Genomic DNA, 17,128 nt, shown 5'->3' on the forward strand with positions numbered 1-17,128 from the left:
TACGCTTTTTGAAATACTGTTTTTTTTTTTTTTTTTTGCTTTGTTGTGTTTCTACAATGTGTGTGTTTTACTTTACGGTGGCATTTTGTAACATTTTGGTTTTACATTCCGCCACCGTGAGCGTGTTTCTCTTTTTCTACAGACTTGTCCCAAGCCCTCAAACAAATATGTTATGAAAGTGTAATAATATCGACGACGTAAAATACTCTCTTTGTGTGAACTGCCACACCGCTAATCATAGCTGAATAAACCCGTGACAACTTTGACTGACAACAAAGTCACCAGTAGTGAGCTGTTATCAAATTGTGTTAAGTCATTAGGACTGCTCGCGCGAAACCGGAAGAAATACAATTTACCTTCAAATTAAAGCTGATTGTTTGAAAAAGCGAGGTCTCGCTAATGCTTCTCAATAAGGTTTTGTCTTATTCTGAAAGCAAGGGAGGCGGAAGTTTCCCTTGTATTTAGACGCAATGACATCATCCGCCGACGTACATCTCTGCCGTTTAAAGGTCCGTAGTGTAGCTAGCTCCTCGAAAAACAAGTAATTGTTAGTCTAAATTATGGACAAGAACACAACGCGATACAATGTCCAACTTTATATCTATGATTTGTCAAGAGGAATGGCTCGCAACCTCAGTCCTATTATGTTAGGTAAGTTGTCAGTATATATATAGAGAGAGAGCGATGCGGATTGGCCTTGGTGACAACGATGATAATATGGAATCTTGTACAATGTTAGCCTATATAACTCAAACCGTTTGTTGTAAAGACCGACGTGACAACATTGAGTTAAGCTATTTAAATCTTGCCACGTTGGATTTATTCGTGCCTTAAATTAATGGAAAGACAAGACTAATGGGTTTCGTATGTCACAAGAAATGGTTCATAATGTGGGCTATAACCTCCTGTTTTGAACGACTGGAGCTCATTTGATGCCTTCTATTCTTCTTAAAACTTGTTTATTTTTTTCCTGTTGCAGGTAAACAACTGGATGGTATATGGTAAGTGTGACACCCTGAGCCATGAGTACATTGCCTTTCATTGCAGTCAGATGTAGGTTAGTGACTGCCCTGTTCCTGTTCCTACAATACATGCATCAAAGAATCTGTAAAGCCCACGACAGTGTTATACCGTGACTCATTACAATGTCGCTTTCTTGTAGAATCCACAGTTGAAACGTAATTACGGTGAGAGGTTATCAGATTGTCAAAGTTATCTGTAAATAAATAACCTGCCACACATGGATAAAAAGTGGATCTCATCAAGCCCTGATTTTTACTTTCTATCTAAGCTGTTGTGTTTGTTGTTTGTTTGTTGTTTTGTAAAGAGCCACTGAGCTGTTTAACACCAGTGTTCTGACCTGGTTTTGACTCCGGTGCTTTTCCCTTCAGGCACACAGCTATTGTAGCATATGGGGATGAGTTCTTCTTCGGAGGGGAGGGGATCTCCAGCTGTCCACCGGTAAGACGCATAACAAATGGGCCGGACTCCTGTTTCTGGATGTACCGTCAAAAAAAAAAAGCTCACAAAGTTTCTAGAAACAACCACCTGCAGACTTAACAATCACCGTTTTAAACGGTCTCAGTTGATGAATTCTGCAAGTGTTTCAGTGTCGGCGCCATACCTACCAAACATCAGTGAGCCGGTCACTCTTTTGTTTGGGCTGCCTCGAAACATTTCAGTTTGGAGAGACGTCTTCTCTGCATGTGTTTGCCAGGGTGGGACTATGCTGGGACCCCCGGACACGGTGGTGGAGCTGGGCGAGACCGAGGTGACTGACGAGATCTTCATGGAATACCTCTCCTCCCTTGGAGAAAGCACATACAGGTCTATTAATAACTGTCCATCTCTTCCTTTTGCCCTCTTTTAGCCTTACAAGAAAGCTGCTGTTGTTTGCATGACATGAAGTTTCATGGATAAATTTATTTATTTATTTTTTATTCTTTGCTCAGAGGTGACAGGTATCGTCTGTTTGAGCACAACTGCAACACTTTCACCAACGAGGTGGCTCAGTTCCTGACGGGCAGGTCTATCCCTTCTTACATCACCGACCTTCCGTCCGAAGTCCTGTCCACGTGAGTGTAAAAACCCCGTTCGTCAAGCAGCACTGCGGTCACCGGCACGGTGGCCCGTGTCTCCGTAAAAGACACAGGTGACACAGACCGTTAAAACACTCCCGCTTCCCTACCTTAATCGGAGAGGATTAAATGACCTCTCAGTAGTAATTAGATACAAGTTTATCATGCTTTATTAGACTTTATTAGAAGTCGGCTGCCAGTGGGTTCCCATCTGCTGTCACACAGATGCACTAACTGGACGAATAAGCTTCTGAAACTACATTAGTCTCCAAGCAGTTTTCCTTTTAAAGTGCACAAGTCGAATTTGTTGTTGAACTGTTTTGAAGTTCCTCTTTGATTTCTTTTCATCACGAGGCCAGAGACTCAAGTTTTACCACAAATTCAGAGCAACTCTCCCCGGGTTTCACCGAGGACAGGCATGGCAAAGGCCGGGCTCAAACTGTGCAAACCAGATAAAAAACGGGCTGTGAAATGTGAATAAAAACGGAGTATGGTGATTTGTGAGTCATTTAAACCCCTACAGGGTTAGGGTTAGGGTACCCTAGGGCACCTCACGCTTTGACAGACCGATTCATACTGTCTGTACGAGGCAGAATGGGGTTAATGGAGATCTTGTGCCTCTAAGCTAGCAGTGAAGTTTGTCACCGAGGCAAATCATGAGTGAGGCAGAATGTGGCAGTACGCCAGGAAAATGGGTGAAAGGTTTTATTGAAACATGCAAACATATTTGAACATAACGCAGAACACGAGGCAAAAACAGGGTGTTTTATCATTCTAACCAGCTTGAAAGTGAATATTCGGTACGAGCGCCTTTATTCTACAACACGGCCTGAACCCTCTGAGACGAGCCTTCCTGTCCTTTCTTTAAGCAGTCTTCAGGAATAGTTCTCCAGGCTTCTTGAAGGACATCCCAAAGCTCTTCTTTGGATGTCGGCGTTTTTTTTGTTCCGTTCTCTGTCGAGACGATCCCGCGCCGCTTCAATGATGTTTAGGTCCGGGCTCTGGGAAGGATTCGTCCATTCAATTACCCGTCTTTGTGACGGGCTGCTAGTGTCACAGAGGTTAAACATACAATTAAAAATTGGCTACTTGCCAAATTATGTTCATTGTGCTTGAATGATTCATTGGTCAGTGTTTAAAACATTCATCAGAAAAGGGTCAGGTCTGGAAGGACTAAAGTGAAAATGAATTTAAAAAAAAAAGCAGCCAATGTAAAAAAAAACAAAACAAAAAAAACCTTGAAATAATTTCAGAAAGCCTGGAGAACTGTCGCTCAAGACAACTTTAAAATATCTCGAAAGTCTGGCTTGATACAGAGTATATAGAGTTGAACAATCCTGCATATTTACTGAATCACCCTGAAAGAGGCCTTGTTCGTGTTCATTGTCAGATTCTAATGGAAACAGTTTCTTTGATGTAAGCAAGTTTTTTTTGGAGTAAGAGAAAAAAAAAATTGATTTCTTTTTATTCACCTTAAGATGTCGAATCAAATCTTTCCGTTCCATCTGCAGACCGTTCGGCCAGATCCTGCGGCCCATTCTTGACTCTATTCACATCGCCCCCCCGGGAGGTAACGTCATCAACAGGGGAAGAAGCATTTAACCCGGGCCGGCAGCAGAGTGCTCTCCAGGTCACTTCCACTGTTGTCAGTCTGTAAGGAAAAGACAGAAAAAAAAAAAAAAAAAAAAAAAAGTCTCAACTAATTTTCCCTTTTCGTTTTGGCTTTATTCCTTTAAAATGCATTGCTGATTCAAAACAATTGGCCTCCAACTTTGGAGGGAAATCAATGCCTGTCTAATCAGATTTGTGCGTTTTGACTTCAAACGCAGCACCTGGTTATTTCATTATTTATTTATTTTTTTTCATCAAAAGCTAAAGGAAACAGTATTCTTAATGAAGTGCTGGACAGAAGATAATTACATTTTGAAAAACCTGATATTTGTTAAAAACAGCGCACTTCGTGCACATTGGTGCATCAGGCTGAGTTCTGCTGCAGCTTTGGCTCTCAGGCACAAGTCTCCTTTAATTTTAAATGAAACTTTAGCACGAAGGAGGACGTTTTTTTGTTCCCCAGATTCTGGTATTAAGTTAAGTAATTTACTTTTTAAAAATTTTTTTATTCTGACATATTAAAGAATTCATCATATGTTGCCATACGCTCTGCTTAGAGTCATCTAACGACTGCAGTGGATTTCATCCGAGTGCACACTTTGGCCGAAATTTGTTTAGCATGTCGAATTTCAGTGGATGCAGGTTGATGGAAAACAAGGGGAGGATGGCCGATTCTTGGAAGGTCTTTTTTTAATGTCAATCCTGTTTCCATTGTGCACCCTTATGTTTTTGGTATTTTTTGTACCTCAGATTTTTCCTTTCTGCTCTATTGTGGTCGAATTCGTACAACGCCATCTTTAACTATATACGGCGTACAGCAGGTGATCGATACCCAACTTGCACCAAGGTTCTTCACTTTCTTTCCACACACGTCATACGATTTTTGAGCGAAACCGCACCTATTGAGCAGGCCAACTCCCCATTGATAGTCGAACTGATCACTAAGGTTCAAACGCATACAAAGCCAGCATTGGCGTTGAACTAATGGGAAGCTGCGGAACTTACAGAGTGCATGAAAAGCATGAAATAACGAGCGGACACGCCAGATGTTTAACTTACATCTCCCCCTGTTTTATTAGTGTTGTGCTGCAGTAATTTCACATGCATCTTCTATAAAACTGCTAAAGTGAGCCTTATCCTGTGCTTTAAGTGAAGTTTATCCAATAAAGAAATGTATTTCCTTAAACTGAACACTAGGGGGCACAGTCCGTGAGCCAGATAGAATTGTGGCCCAAACGCAGGCGTATGTGGAAACAAGGCATTTAAGCCCCGTTTCCACCATGCAGTCCGGTACGGGTCGGTTCGCTTATTTCAGTGTTTCCACTACCACGAAAGCGTACCGGTCCCATGGTACCCGTTACCATGTCTGTAACCCTTCTGCTTGGGGTATCTAGCACACAGGACCGGTTCCAGGCTCTGCTCTCCGTTGTTGGTGAGGAGGCTGTGCAGCGGGAGCTCGATGGCGCTGTGCGAAACGAAAAAGTTTTCCAGCTGATTGCCGCAAAAATGGCAGAGAGTGGTTTCAACCGGACCGCGAGCCGGTGTCGCATTAAGCTGAAGAAGCTTCGAGGTGGTTCGAAATTATGGATGCTATTTACGCTTCGGCACGCACTCCGCCCACCCCTGAGGGTCCCCTTTGTACAGTGGGAACGCAAAGCTGACCCCAAAGCGACCCGACCCGTACCGTACCGATACGAAGTGACCCGAACCGTACTGACAGTGGAAACGAGGCATTTTTTTTCAGGACAGGGATCGGTTCACCACAAACCCTCAGTATACGAAAGTAAAGCCATTTGTTTATGGAAGAGGTCTGTCGATTAATCAAGCAAAGCAGGGTGAGAATCTGGCCTGAAGGCATTTGAACAGATTAAGTTTTGTTTTCCTCCTTTGTTTGTTGTAAACTCAAAGTGAACTGTGCCACAGTCCTGCTGTATACCAAACAGTGTCACAGGTGCCACGTGGCTTGTGTTACCAGCTCCAGAGAGAGATGCTCACACATATTCTCATGTGGACACATTTTTAAGACTCCTAATTTGTTTCGGATGCAAAGTGGGGCCGCTCTAAACAATCAGCCCATCCACAGAATTCTTTAATGTAAGGGTGACCACATGACCGGCAAAGTCCTGCACTCTGAACAACCCGCTACGGTCCTTTAACAACCACCAGAGTGCGTTTGAAATACCACACACGTCTGTGCCTTCATTTCCCTCTGCTTAGCTCCAATATGGTGCCACCTAATCCGACCCATCTCTGCAACACTGGTAGTTATCATATAGCGCTTGTTCATTTCAATTTCAGTCTGTTTTATGGACCTAATAGCGTATAAAGAGCCAGGAGGCGAGTAAATGCAGTTCTATTAGTTGTAAGGAGCTTTTTAACAATATTCATGCAGCAGACGGCACACAGCGTTAAACTGTGCAGCTGAAACTACTCCAGATGTGAGGACATCTGGATCCAGCTACACAGCCTATAATCTCAGAGCATTACACACACACACACAACATGCTGCCATCCACAAGAACTCAAAGCGGTCTGCTTTCAGTGGGACACACACAGCAGATCTCACGCTTCAGCGTTTATCCGACCAAAACTGACAGAAACCACGTTGAACCTCATCAAGCATTTCCCTGCTTTAGGCACAGCGAAGGACGAAAGAAGCGCCGGAGCAACCGGGAAACTCAAGAGTGACGAAACCAGCATAATTATTCATTGGGATCTTCTGCCATAAATAAGCCGCGCAACACGCTTTACCTTCATAGAACTCACCAGCTCCCGTTGCTCAAGGCGTCTCTCTTTTCTCCTTTGCACCCGCTGTAGACCTCTCCTTCCGTTAGCTTTTTCCAGTTTTTAAGTTTGAGTTCAGGACGCAGCGCAGGACGGAACGAGAAAGCTCAGGACCATCTGGGTTCTGTCATTTTGCCTTCTGCTGTCCACCTAACTGACATGCTAACCTTGACCACTGAAATGTATTATTGCACAAGTCACCCTGTGTTGCTCTGATGTATGTTTGCCGCTTGCTGCTGGCTGTAATGTGGAATTTGCAAAATGCAACAGATATTTATGGATATTATTTACAAATGGAATTAATATAACTATGACAGATATATTTATGCACATTGTTTGTGTAATTGTTCTTTGTTTTGTTTTTGTAAATCTAAGTATACAATAAAGACATTCACTGGAGATTTGAAAGTATGTGGTTTTGGTTATGAGCTCTCTACACAACGCAGAAGTTTGTGAACCCTTTAGAATTTGTTCTGTACATGTATGACCTAAAGTATCAACAGATTTTTACAGGACAAAAAAAAATAAACAGTACAGATAGACACCAACAGTTGTTAATCCCCTAAAAACTCATCTGTGTCCTCAAAAATGTACATTTGGAAGTTTCTGCATCGACAAAAAAAAAAGCCTCTTTTGACCTTCAATGGCTTGGTTAGGACGACGTTTTTTTTTTTAATCATTTAGTTAAAGGTCGCTCATGAATCGGTAACATTTACAAATGTAAAAGAGGCCTTTAGTTGTTTCAAAGCTACACCAAGTTCCTTTTAGACCCTTGTACCCTGTTACACAAATGCTCTTAGAGTGATCTTTGATGGTCGGCTGCTCCTGGGAAGGGTAACAATACTAAACACAACCTGTCCAATCAGTGGAGTCTAACCATAAGGAAAAGGTTTTGTTATTTTCTGAAGATCAGACAGAGTCCTTTCTTGATATACTCACACCTGATTGTCTGCCATTGATTGAAACCACCCATTCTACTTGTACCATAAGTAAAATTGACAATCCTAAAGGCTCTCAGCTGTACAACTGCACAATTTTCTTGAATAAACATTCAAGAACATTGACAAGCAGTCAAGACGCCACCAGGGGGCAGTATTCACCTTCACTGTAGAGACTGTCAGAGAGCTGCTTTGATTTCTGTGCAGTACGAACACATTAGGAAAATGTGGAGCGTATAATTTAATTGAATGATCATACGTCTGACTGTTTTTACTCTTTCTGTGACACGTTTTATTAATAAACCTCATTCGAGTGATTATTTTTTAATTACAGTCAGTGTAATTACTGTCATTTGTTGATCAGCAGAGCCTCAGAGTAGACTGATTTTGAAGTATTTCTTATCAATAATGATATCCAAATGGCACCTCATCCCTTCCTTCTACTCACCGTCTAACCTGTCCCTGCCTGAGTGTACGGTCTGTGTGTTGGCGGAGGCGGCCATTTGTGGAGCCTGCTGCTGGAACGCACACGGAGTTCCTCGTGTGCAAGGGGACGCACTTACTACGGTACATCTTCTGCTCTGGCTGTCAACAGGCCGAGTGTGTGTCTGGTCCAGCAGGGACACCAGTATGAAGAGGAAGAGGAGGGAAGTTGGGAAGCAGTTCGCTCAACAGCTCAAGTGTTGCCCTAACAACGGTGGAAACCAGGGATATGGTCAAAGAGTCCTAGAGAAAACACCTCCTATAACGTTTTTCAACAGCACTTTTCTTTGACCTCGTTGGAAAACGTCACAAGGTTAAAGAAAAATAGTAATGGGACTCCGTGTGGACTTAGGAAAAAAAATGGCCACGTAATAGGATGTCGGTAATTCGACAAAGGAACTAAAAAGATACAAAGAGAAAGAAGCTGTTGTCATAGAATGTTCACATTACCACCGGTTTACATTTATATACATGAATCCCAGTCTGTGACTTGATGAAAATAATCAGATGTCTTGCAGAATGTTGCAGCCGTGAGGAACTGCGGTGCAGAATGATCTCCTTTCCTTTCATTAAGGATGCTCAAATGTTTCCGATGATGAAGGAGATAATAAAGGAACCACCGAAGCTCCTTTCCCATGCATTTAGAGAATTCGACCAGCTCTGATCATGGCTGGCACTTAGATACTTCCGAGTCCCTTAACTCACTTAGAAGCTTTCTTAAAACGAAGAGTGTTCAACTGGAGCCTTGCTCTGTCCACTCAAGTTTTCACAGCATGATCAACTTCTGCACCCAGTCACCAAATTCTTACATACATCTAAGTCTTGAAATGATACATATAATTATAGACACATACATATGAGTAGCATTCATAGTAAATCCAAACTTCAAATCAATAGCAAGCAGTTCTTTAAGAATCCATTGAGTAACCATTTTTAAGAAAATTCAACCGTGTAATGATGAGATATTGTAGCGAGAATCAACTGAAGCTGCATCCTTGGTCCTCTCTGGGAGAAAATAAGTGGTGGTGGAAAAAACAATTGTCTAAAAAAAGGCAAATATTGTTATTCAGCTGATTTTGACAAATAACCACATTGCTGTGTGACGATGCAGAACGAGACAAAATGTGCTGGAAGCGTTTTGTGACCCCAATGCTCTTGATATTCGTCTGGATAATGTACTTTTCACAGTAAATGGACCATAACTAATGACTGCTAATATGAACAACAACAATAATTAAAGTTAATCACTCCACAGACGTCTACGGCACCAAACAGCTTCTTCACTCTGCTGACAGCTTGTCGACTATCCTCTATATTACAACTCATAATATTGAGGAAGGCATCGTGTTTTCTGCATGTTGGATACTTCACATTGGAGCTTTACAGATGTGTAGAAGACTTGATCTATGGCCTCTTGACCACCGCTCCTAAAAGAGAAAAGGACAAGAAGTGCACACGAGCCAAGACTGTCTCTCCCTTTGGCAAAACAGCTGAATCAGCGCAGCGAGTAGCATAATCATGAATGTGCATGTGACATTTGACAAACATTAACCTTCTCTCCTTCTTCAAGGGTACTGTCAGGCTTGGTCAAAGTTGTTAGCGTGGCTGTACCTCTGTGACTAAACCTGGTGAGTCACATCAACCCTCCTGCTGTGGTGAGACATGCTTCCGTGACACATAGGGGTGACTTGGCTTCTTCTTGTAGCCTACATAGCTCTGGTTTTAGCTGTACACAGTTCAGTTTACATAAGATTTTTGAAAAAGAAATTCATTGAATTTTTGAATATTTGAACACCGCCGGTATTTGTCTACCACAATACATGATGTGTATTACACTATACTAGTATTTAATGGAATAGCTGCATTTCAGTGCAGGCTAATTAGCATTTAGACACCCAGTATTCACTCTCCTCAGGGAAATATCCAAATGTTTACCTGCAAAACACTCAGAAATGACTACTTGAGTGTGGCACCTAAAATATTTTTTTTACAAGTATAGTGATGCTGTATTAACATCTTGCGGGATATAAGAAAATTTCAAAGAAAAAAAAAATCCAATGTAGGTGTTGTTATAAAAGCATTTTCTAAGTGAGAAACAGGTTTCCAACAGGACACAAATGCAGCAATTCTGAAGGGACTCAAATGCAACAGGATGGTTCCAGTGGCATTTTTTTTTTAAACTTTTTTTAAATATTCACTTAAAAAACAAATAAAAAAAAAACAATAAACTATACAAGGATTATATTCAAAGGTAGATCTTTGCTCAAATCTCAAACTATAGCCAACACAAACAATGAATGGCTGGTGACGATGCATCTAGAATAGCCTGGGCGAAAGCCGACTGTTGACTCTGTCAAACAGTCTGGGAAAACCCAAGAGGAATCCGTTTCCATGGAGGGTGGGACCTTACCCAGCAACTTAAATTCATTGGAGTAACGGAGTTCCCTTAACCAATCATAATGTTTAGAAATGACGTTGGTTATGCGCCGAGGTTCATGCTTACTTAATCACGCTTCCCACATCCGCTTTCATTATACCGGTACCATTTGATAAATCAAACTTTTCCCAAAGCCAGTTGGAAGGAGAGCTTCGACATCCTTGCCACTAACAATATTGAAGAGGCATTCTCCTCTTGCTCTCGTTTTAATTGTGTAATGCTCTCCAGAGTTGAGACAACTTCATGGATAGCTTCTAGCGTTCTTCCGTCGCCATGTTTATTTCCGCTGCGGTTGAACTACAATTATATGGACTACAATGGACTCCGCGCGTGAGTTCTGCGTCACCACTCGCAACTGTTTGCTGATTGGCAAAACACTGAGCGAACCGAGGTAGGGGGATTTGGCCAGACAATGTGCGGAGCCAAAATCTTTGGGCGGAAGTACGTAGGATGGCGTCGCCAGGCTACATCTAGAATTTATGAAAAAAAAAAAAAAAAAATGTGGTCAGACATTGGATGTATACTTTCAAAATGTATCCCCTATATTACCCCCGACTTGGAATTTCTTAGATCAACCATTGCCTCATGAGACAGAGCAGTAGTGCTAACTGGAGTTCCGCAAAGAGCTGCTTCAAATGTGAGTAGGTCTCCATAGAGGGTATACACCTACGGCACTGCTCTATCTAGACAACATGGACAACACCCCTCTAAATGGCAAAAACATTCAGCATGGCCGCCACCTCTAGCCTTTGGAATGGGAGTACAACAAATAAATATCCTCTTGAATTAGTTGTTGGTCTCCGAAAGCAATTTCAACTTACCAAAAGATTTGTGGGCCACTGACATTTACATCTGGCCAGAAATCATGAAATTTTCTCATCATTTTTTTTTAAATACCCCTTTTGTATGGAGGTAAAATTCACAAAGCAAAGTCTGAAAAGCCTCAAAGTCTGCATGCTTGGTCGCACTTGACAGCGGGATTTGTCAGCAAAAATCTCAGTAACAGAGACTCCAACCAACATTCACCGTTTTCACCATACAGTGCATGTTATATATGAGCAGGTTAACAGAGTGCCAACTCTTAACGGGTAGGACCCATTAAGTATTAAGTTGGCCATGTTCACCTTAATTAGCACTAATCTGAAAGAGAGAAGGATTCAAACAGTGAAAGCCATGAATGTGTGTAGCACAGCTGAGGCAAAGGGGGAATTCAATTTTGATTTTAAAACTAGACAAACAAAAAGCAGATTTAAATGTCAAGAGATCATGCAGAGATTTTCTTCAAACCCATGTGTGTGTGTGTTGGTGTCTGAGGGGTTGAGCGAAAGTGAGAAGCAGAGGAAGGAGGGCTGTTTTTAAACAGGTAAGAGCTTAAAAGCTACATTCTTGTAAGCTCCCATCAAGACTCTGCTGAGAGAACTGGGGCTTAATGATTCATTTAAAACTGATATGCATAATTAAGGGATTCATGCACATTCTTTGAAGGTTACCACTATAATTAATGCAGTCCATACTAGCAGAGTCAAGTTCATACCTTTTAGGCAACTGTGGTTCTTGAGTTAATCCCATTGCTCTGAGCTGGCGTGTTGCCGGAAGCCAATCCCAAATCTCATTCTCAAATCTGAACATTTAAAAAGCACACTATGCGTCGCAATGTGACAGAATTTTCATCGTCTAATCTTGTCTGAGACGCACCAAACACAAGGGACCTTTGTAACCGTTCTTTCTAGACTTGCCTAAAGCACTTGAACAACATTAAAGCAATACAATGTAACTTCTCAAAAAGCCCATTATGGAGCTCCCCTTACAGGCTTGGAGGTAATGTACGATTACACTGTCGTAAATACAACACCCTTTCGCTTTCACGTTTCTTGCCGAACCGGCGAGGAGTCAGAAGGTGCAAGGCAAGCTATGTCGACCGAGAAGGTAAGAGTAATCAAATGTACCTGGGAGCGTGAGAGGGGTCTATTTGTTTTTGCGGTAGGTGTGCCAGAAAGCAAGTCAAAGTACTTCCGCTCAGCTCCCGGGCCGCTCCCGGGCCGGTCCAGCAAAGTTACATAGTGCAGTTATTCCAACTCAGAACCCCGAAGGGCATAGGAGACAGGCCAATCGTAATATTAAAACTCATTCTAGCCACACAATTTTTTTCAAACTGTTATTTTAAGGTAGAAATGTTACATAGTATTGCTTTAAATATGGCCACCACCACCCATGGGATTGGGAATATCCATCCATCCATTATCTTATTCTGATCTGAGGTTGGGTTGCGGAGGCAACAGGTCCAGGATGGAAACCCAGACATCCCACTCGCCAGCAACACTCTCCAGCCTCATTAATCACGATTAATCGCATTTGTACACAAAATCCAAAAATAAATTCAAAAGTAGTGTATAGTTTTTAGCATTTAGTTTTATTTTAAATGTGCTGCCATATAAATGAAAGTGCCATAACATTTGTTGTGCAAACACACTTTTAACATCAGCATTTAGTTTTTATGTAGAAGCCTCGCTCCACTGTCTGTTTCCTTGAATGATTTGTTGGTATCAGTTGTGTGTTTTGCCTTTAAGTGATATTTTAGGCTGGAACTACTACGTTGATAAGACGATCCGACTTGGCAGTGTTTACAGATGACTTTGGTTCTGTCGACTCCGCCGTCTGGAAGAACTTTAAAATGAAAATGGCCGAGTAAAAGTTTGCACCTTTCTCCATGTTTGGTGGATCTGCCAATTACTTTCTTTTCCGGTTCCGCAGCAGACAGCAACAGACTTTTACAAAATAAAAGCCTATGAGCAACAGACTTTTACAATAATATAATAAATAATAAAACAGGGGTGGTCCGTGGCGTAGTGGGTTGAGCAGGCGCCCCATGTACAAGAGGCTAAAGTCCTCGCTGCAGCTGGCCCGCATCGGACGACCCTGTGCTGCATGTCGTTCCCCCTCTCTCTGCCCACTGCTTCGTGTCTCTCTGAACTTTCCTAAACAATTAAAGGGACAAAAGCCCCCCAAACTAATGGAAGAAAAAAAAAACTGCATTAATGCGCGATAAAATATTTATCGACGTTAAATAATTAATGAGTTAACGCGATAATACTGAGTTAACACGCCCAGCCCTAGTTTTTTTTGTGTTTTCTAGCCTGTCAAACAGTCAGCAGCCATTGAGGAGGCTGTCTGTTTGCCACTCAGTGGCTAAAGGTAGGCATAACCTGAGTATAGTCACATGTCTAATGACATCACATGCATTCCCTCTATTAACCAGTCCAAGTCTTCAAAGCATTACAACCCCAGCAAGATACACAATGTTAGAGTGGATTTTCTGTCTACTCTTAGCTGATGTAGTGGGATCAGTTTGCGTGATGTTAAAACAACCTGTTAAAATATAAACTTCTCACAAGCACACACTTTCTTGCGCCATAACAAGCGAGTTGTGTCCACATTAAATTAGGTTCAGTCTCAGGGGAGTCTGGTTCTTGTTGTAAGCCACATCAGTAAGTGTGATGATTATTCTTGTCCAGTCATGCTCGCTCAGACATGGATTCATCTCTCCTGTAGGTGTCAGTCTGAATGAATGTCAATTTCTGGCGGCAGCCTTTCTGCTTTTTTCCCCCCTCTTTTCTCCCGACAACCTGTCTCCATTTATATCTTTACCCTTCAGATATCAATCTCCGTCTCCCCAAGCTCAACTCATCTATCATTTCTTCATTCTTGGTATCTTTTCGTCACTCAGCTTCTCTTACCTCACACGTGCCAAATGTGCAGCTCTTTTATTCCACAGCTGTTTTTCCCCAGAACATAATCTCCTTCCTCTCCACTACTTGCTTTACTCCCCCTCCACCCTCCCTTCATCATAATTCACTCGCTCAGCTTTCTTGATTACCTAGAGTTTTTGCTTGACTGCACCTCTCCAGCTTCCCAACCCTCCTCTCATTTCTCTCTTCACCTCCTCATCTGACGTCCTCGAGCCTGGACTTTAACCTCAATCATTTTCCATCATCCATTTTGTTTCTAGCTGAAACACCCATCGACTTCTCAGCTATTATGCTATGTTGTTCAATAAAACTTTAGAAATGCACTTATTCAAAGAATAATCATTTCAACAACAGAATTTCACTGGATTGTTGTCAGTTTCTTGTTTTTTGTTTTTTTTTTGGACCCAAAGCAAAACAACAACTGTGTGTCACTGTCCCCCCCCTTCACTGTTACTCTGATACTGCTGATACTACACCTTTCTGTTCTTCCTCCTTTTTCCACATCCAAGTTGTCATCTCTCACCACAGGGAACCAGCTAGAGACGGCCCACCAGCTGGCCAGGTCAAAGTTTTTGAATCACATGGGTCAACGGCATCTGTGCGCTGCTTGTCTGTGTCAGGATACGTGCCATGTCCTTGCATAAATTTACAGACACATGTTAAGTGTCCTCGTGACCCTCTGCTCACCATTTTTCTCTTTTCTGGAATACCCTTCAGTCGTCCCATCTGGTAGATGTTTGCGCACTGGAGAGGTCATGTGCCCAAGTCTGCTTGCATCCTTGTTTGCCTTTGTGCTCCTACTAGGTTGAACTTAAGGATACATCAACTTTTGATCATTATAAGAGCACTTTAAAAACACTTTGAATATTTAAAAAAAAAAAAAAAAAGTTTTTTTTCCCTCTTAAGGGCAACATCAGAGCACTGAACATCTGCTCAGTATGAATCTACATCCAATTAGGATAGCATGTCTTTGTGAGTATTAAACACATAATGTAGTAAGGTAATTTGCTGACAAGGGTAAATATTGTAACCTCATGGATCTTGTGACAACAAAGCATGCAGGAACCTTTTTAAGTACATTTTCATATTTCATAATTTTTTTCTACTTGGTATATACTTTGGAAGATATGCATGCATTTGTCAAGAGATACCACAGTTCGGTGCTGCTGAAAAGCAGCGTACGCTGTGATGCTGGCCCTAGAAGAAGGTAGAAATAGCTCAACTAATTGAGGAACGGATAAAGAGGGAGCAGGAAATAAGACGGAAAAAACACACAAAATTGATTTAGTCAATGACAGACCCAGATAGTGCCATTGGAAGTCAAATTCCACCTGCATGAGTTTGATTCCAACTGTTTCAAGTACTCTGTGCATTCTACCCAGTTCCCTTACTCGGGTTTGGCGCGGAATCAATAGATGAAGACAGTAACAACAGAGAATGACCAAAGCACAACATACACCTCATTCGTTTTTTTTTTTTTTTTTTAAAAAGAACCATTCATCACGTCTGAAATGTACAGAGCTGTCTTATAAGAAATAATGACAGTCACTGGCTGACTGCAAAAAGTCACTGACTGATTTGCAAACTGTTTTTGTCTGTAATGGGTTAACCGAAAAAGCTTCCAACACTGTAGAAAAAGTGGCCGGAAGCAGTAGATAAAGACAAACAAAGGACTGTAATGACTTACAAAAGAAGCTGCAAAGGCAGGATAACCAGGAACGTCTGTGAGCAAAAGAGCGAGTGATGAGCAAGTGAACGAATGAACAAATAAAGGCAGGCCTATGCGATTAAAGAATAGGGAACAATGAAAACCAAGGAGATTATATTCTGAGGGACTAATGACAAATGAATAACAGTTGAGAGGTACTCAGCGACAGAGACCAGGTGCGACCAAGTGCGGTCGTTCAACGAACTGAAGTGAATGAAGAAACAGGCTCTGCAAAATACAACAGGAAGTTACAAAACAGAGAACATGTACATGGCAAAAACTCTGAAAAGAAGTAAAACAGCATGACACCCCAGGTTAAAGTCCTGTGATTTATACCAGCCCACCCCTCAAACTTCCTCATGCAAGAAATAAAAAAAACTTAATGGGTCTTCAGTATCATGATTAGGGATGGGAATTGATAAGATTTTTACGATTCCAATTCCATTTTCGATTCTGCTTAACGATTCGGTTCTTTATCGGTTCCCTTATCGATTCTCATTTGGACAAAAAGGACAACAAACCGGTCGATTAGCATCAACTTTGTTTAGTTTAGAAGTAACACGAGTCATGACCTTACAAACCCAACAACGGTGAGGTCCACATTGGTCTATCATGGCCTGGGTAATTTAACTCTTCCCTGCTCTGGTGAAAGGAGAAGCTGGAGGTAGATGTGAACTGGGGGTAGTACCACCAGCCTCTGGCTCTGAGCCAGTCAGGCTGTCTCTCATGATTTCATCTAAATGTAATGCCTGAGAAGGCATTCATTTAACCTTAACCGTTACTAATAGCAGGTTTTACAATGAGGCAAATGGCGAACATGATAGGCAGTGTTTGTTAGTTAGTTACCTGCAGTGTTAGCCAAGGACATGCTAACGTTGCTAACGTTGCTGGGTTCAGATTCACCAACGTTAATCCGGAGCAGATCGAAAACTCGACATTCATTCATAGTTATTGCATGTTGGTAGTATTTCCTCCCTTAAATATTCACTTTGCAAGTTGCCCTGATGTCGTCTATTTTAGGGATGTGTAACCAAACTTTCGAGCGTTTGTACCGCTTGGGCGTCATGTGTACTGTTGACTGCTGGCTGCACTGGACTCGCCACGCAACGTTGCGTGGTGACGTCATTCGCGCTCACTGGAATCGATAAGGGAATTGTTTGCAAAATCGCCAAACGATTCCAAGGAATTGAAACACTGGGAACCGGTTCTCAACAAGAACCGGTTTTCGATTCCCATCCCTAATCATGATAGAAGGCTGATACAAAACAGTAGAGAAACACAATGTATTCATGTTCCAATTTGTGATAATTCAGTGTAAAATGTATTCATTTTGTGCTCTTTCT

General features: G+C 41.9%; 1 protein-coding gene across 1 annotated transcript; it reads left to right on the plus strand.

Moving 5' to 3' along the window:
- The first annotated feature begins 476 nt into the window (after nucleotides 1-476).
- On the plus strand, nucleotides 477-6,884 carry desi1a (desumoylating isopeptidase 1a). Its single transcript, XM_075453971.1, has 6 exons — nucleotides 477-651; nucleotides 980-1,001; nucleotides 1,392-1,461; nucleotides 1,718-1,827; nucleotides 1,953-2,075; nucleotides 3,590-6,884. Exons 1-6 carry the CDS (start codon nucleotides 561-563, stop codon nucleotides 3,678-3,680), a joined length of 507 nt encoding a protein of 168 aa, XP_075310086.1. The 5' UTR covers nucleotides 477-560; the 3' UTR covers nucleotides 3,681-6,884.
- The last annotated feature ends 10,244 nt before the right edge of the window (nucleotides 6,885-17,128 follow it).

The sequence above is a fragment of the Odontesthes bonariensis genome, chromosome 21 (genome assembly GCF_027942865.1).
Source record: "Odontesthes bonariensis isolate fOdoBon6 chromosome 21, fOdoBon6.hap1, whole genome shotgun sequence".
NCBI lineage: Eukaryota > Metazoa > Chordata > Actinopteri > Atheriniformes > Atherinopsidae > Odontesthes > Odontesthes bonariensis.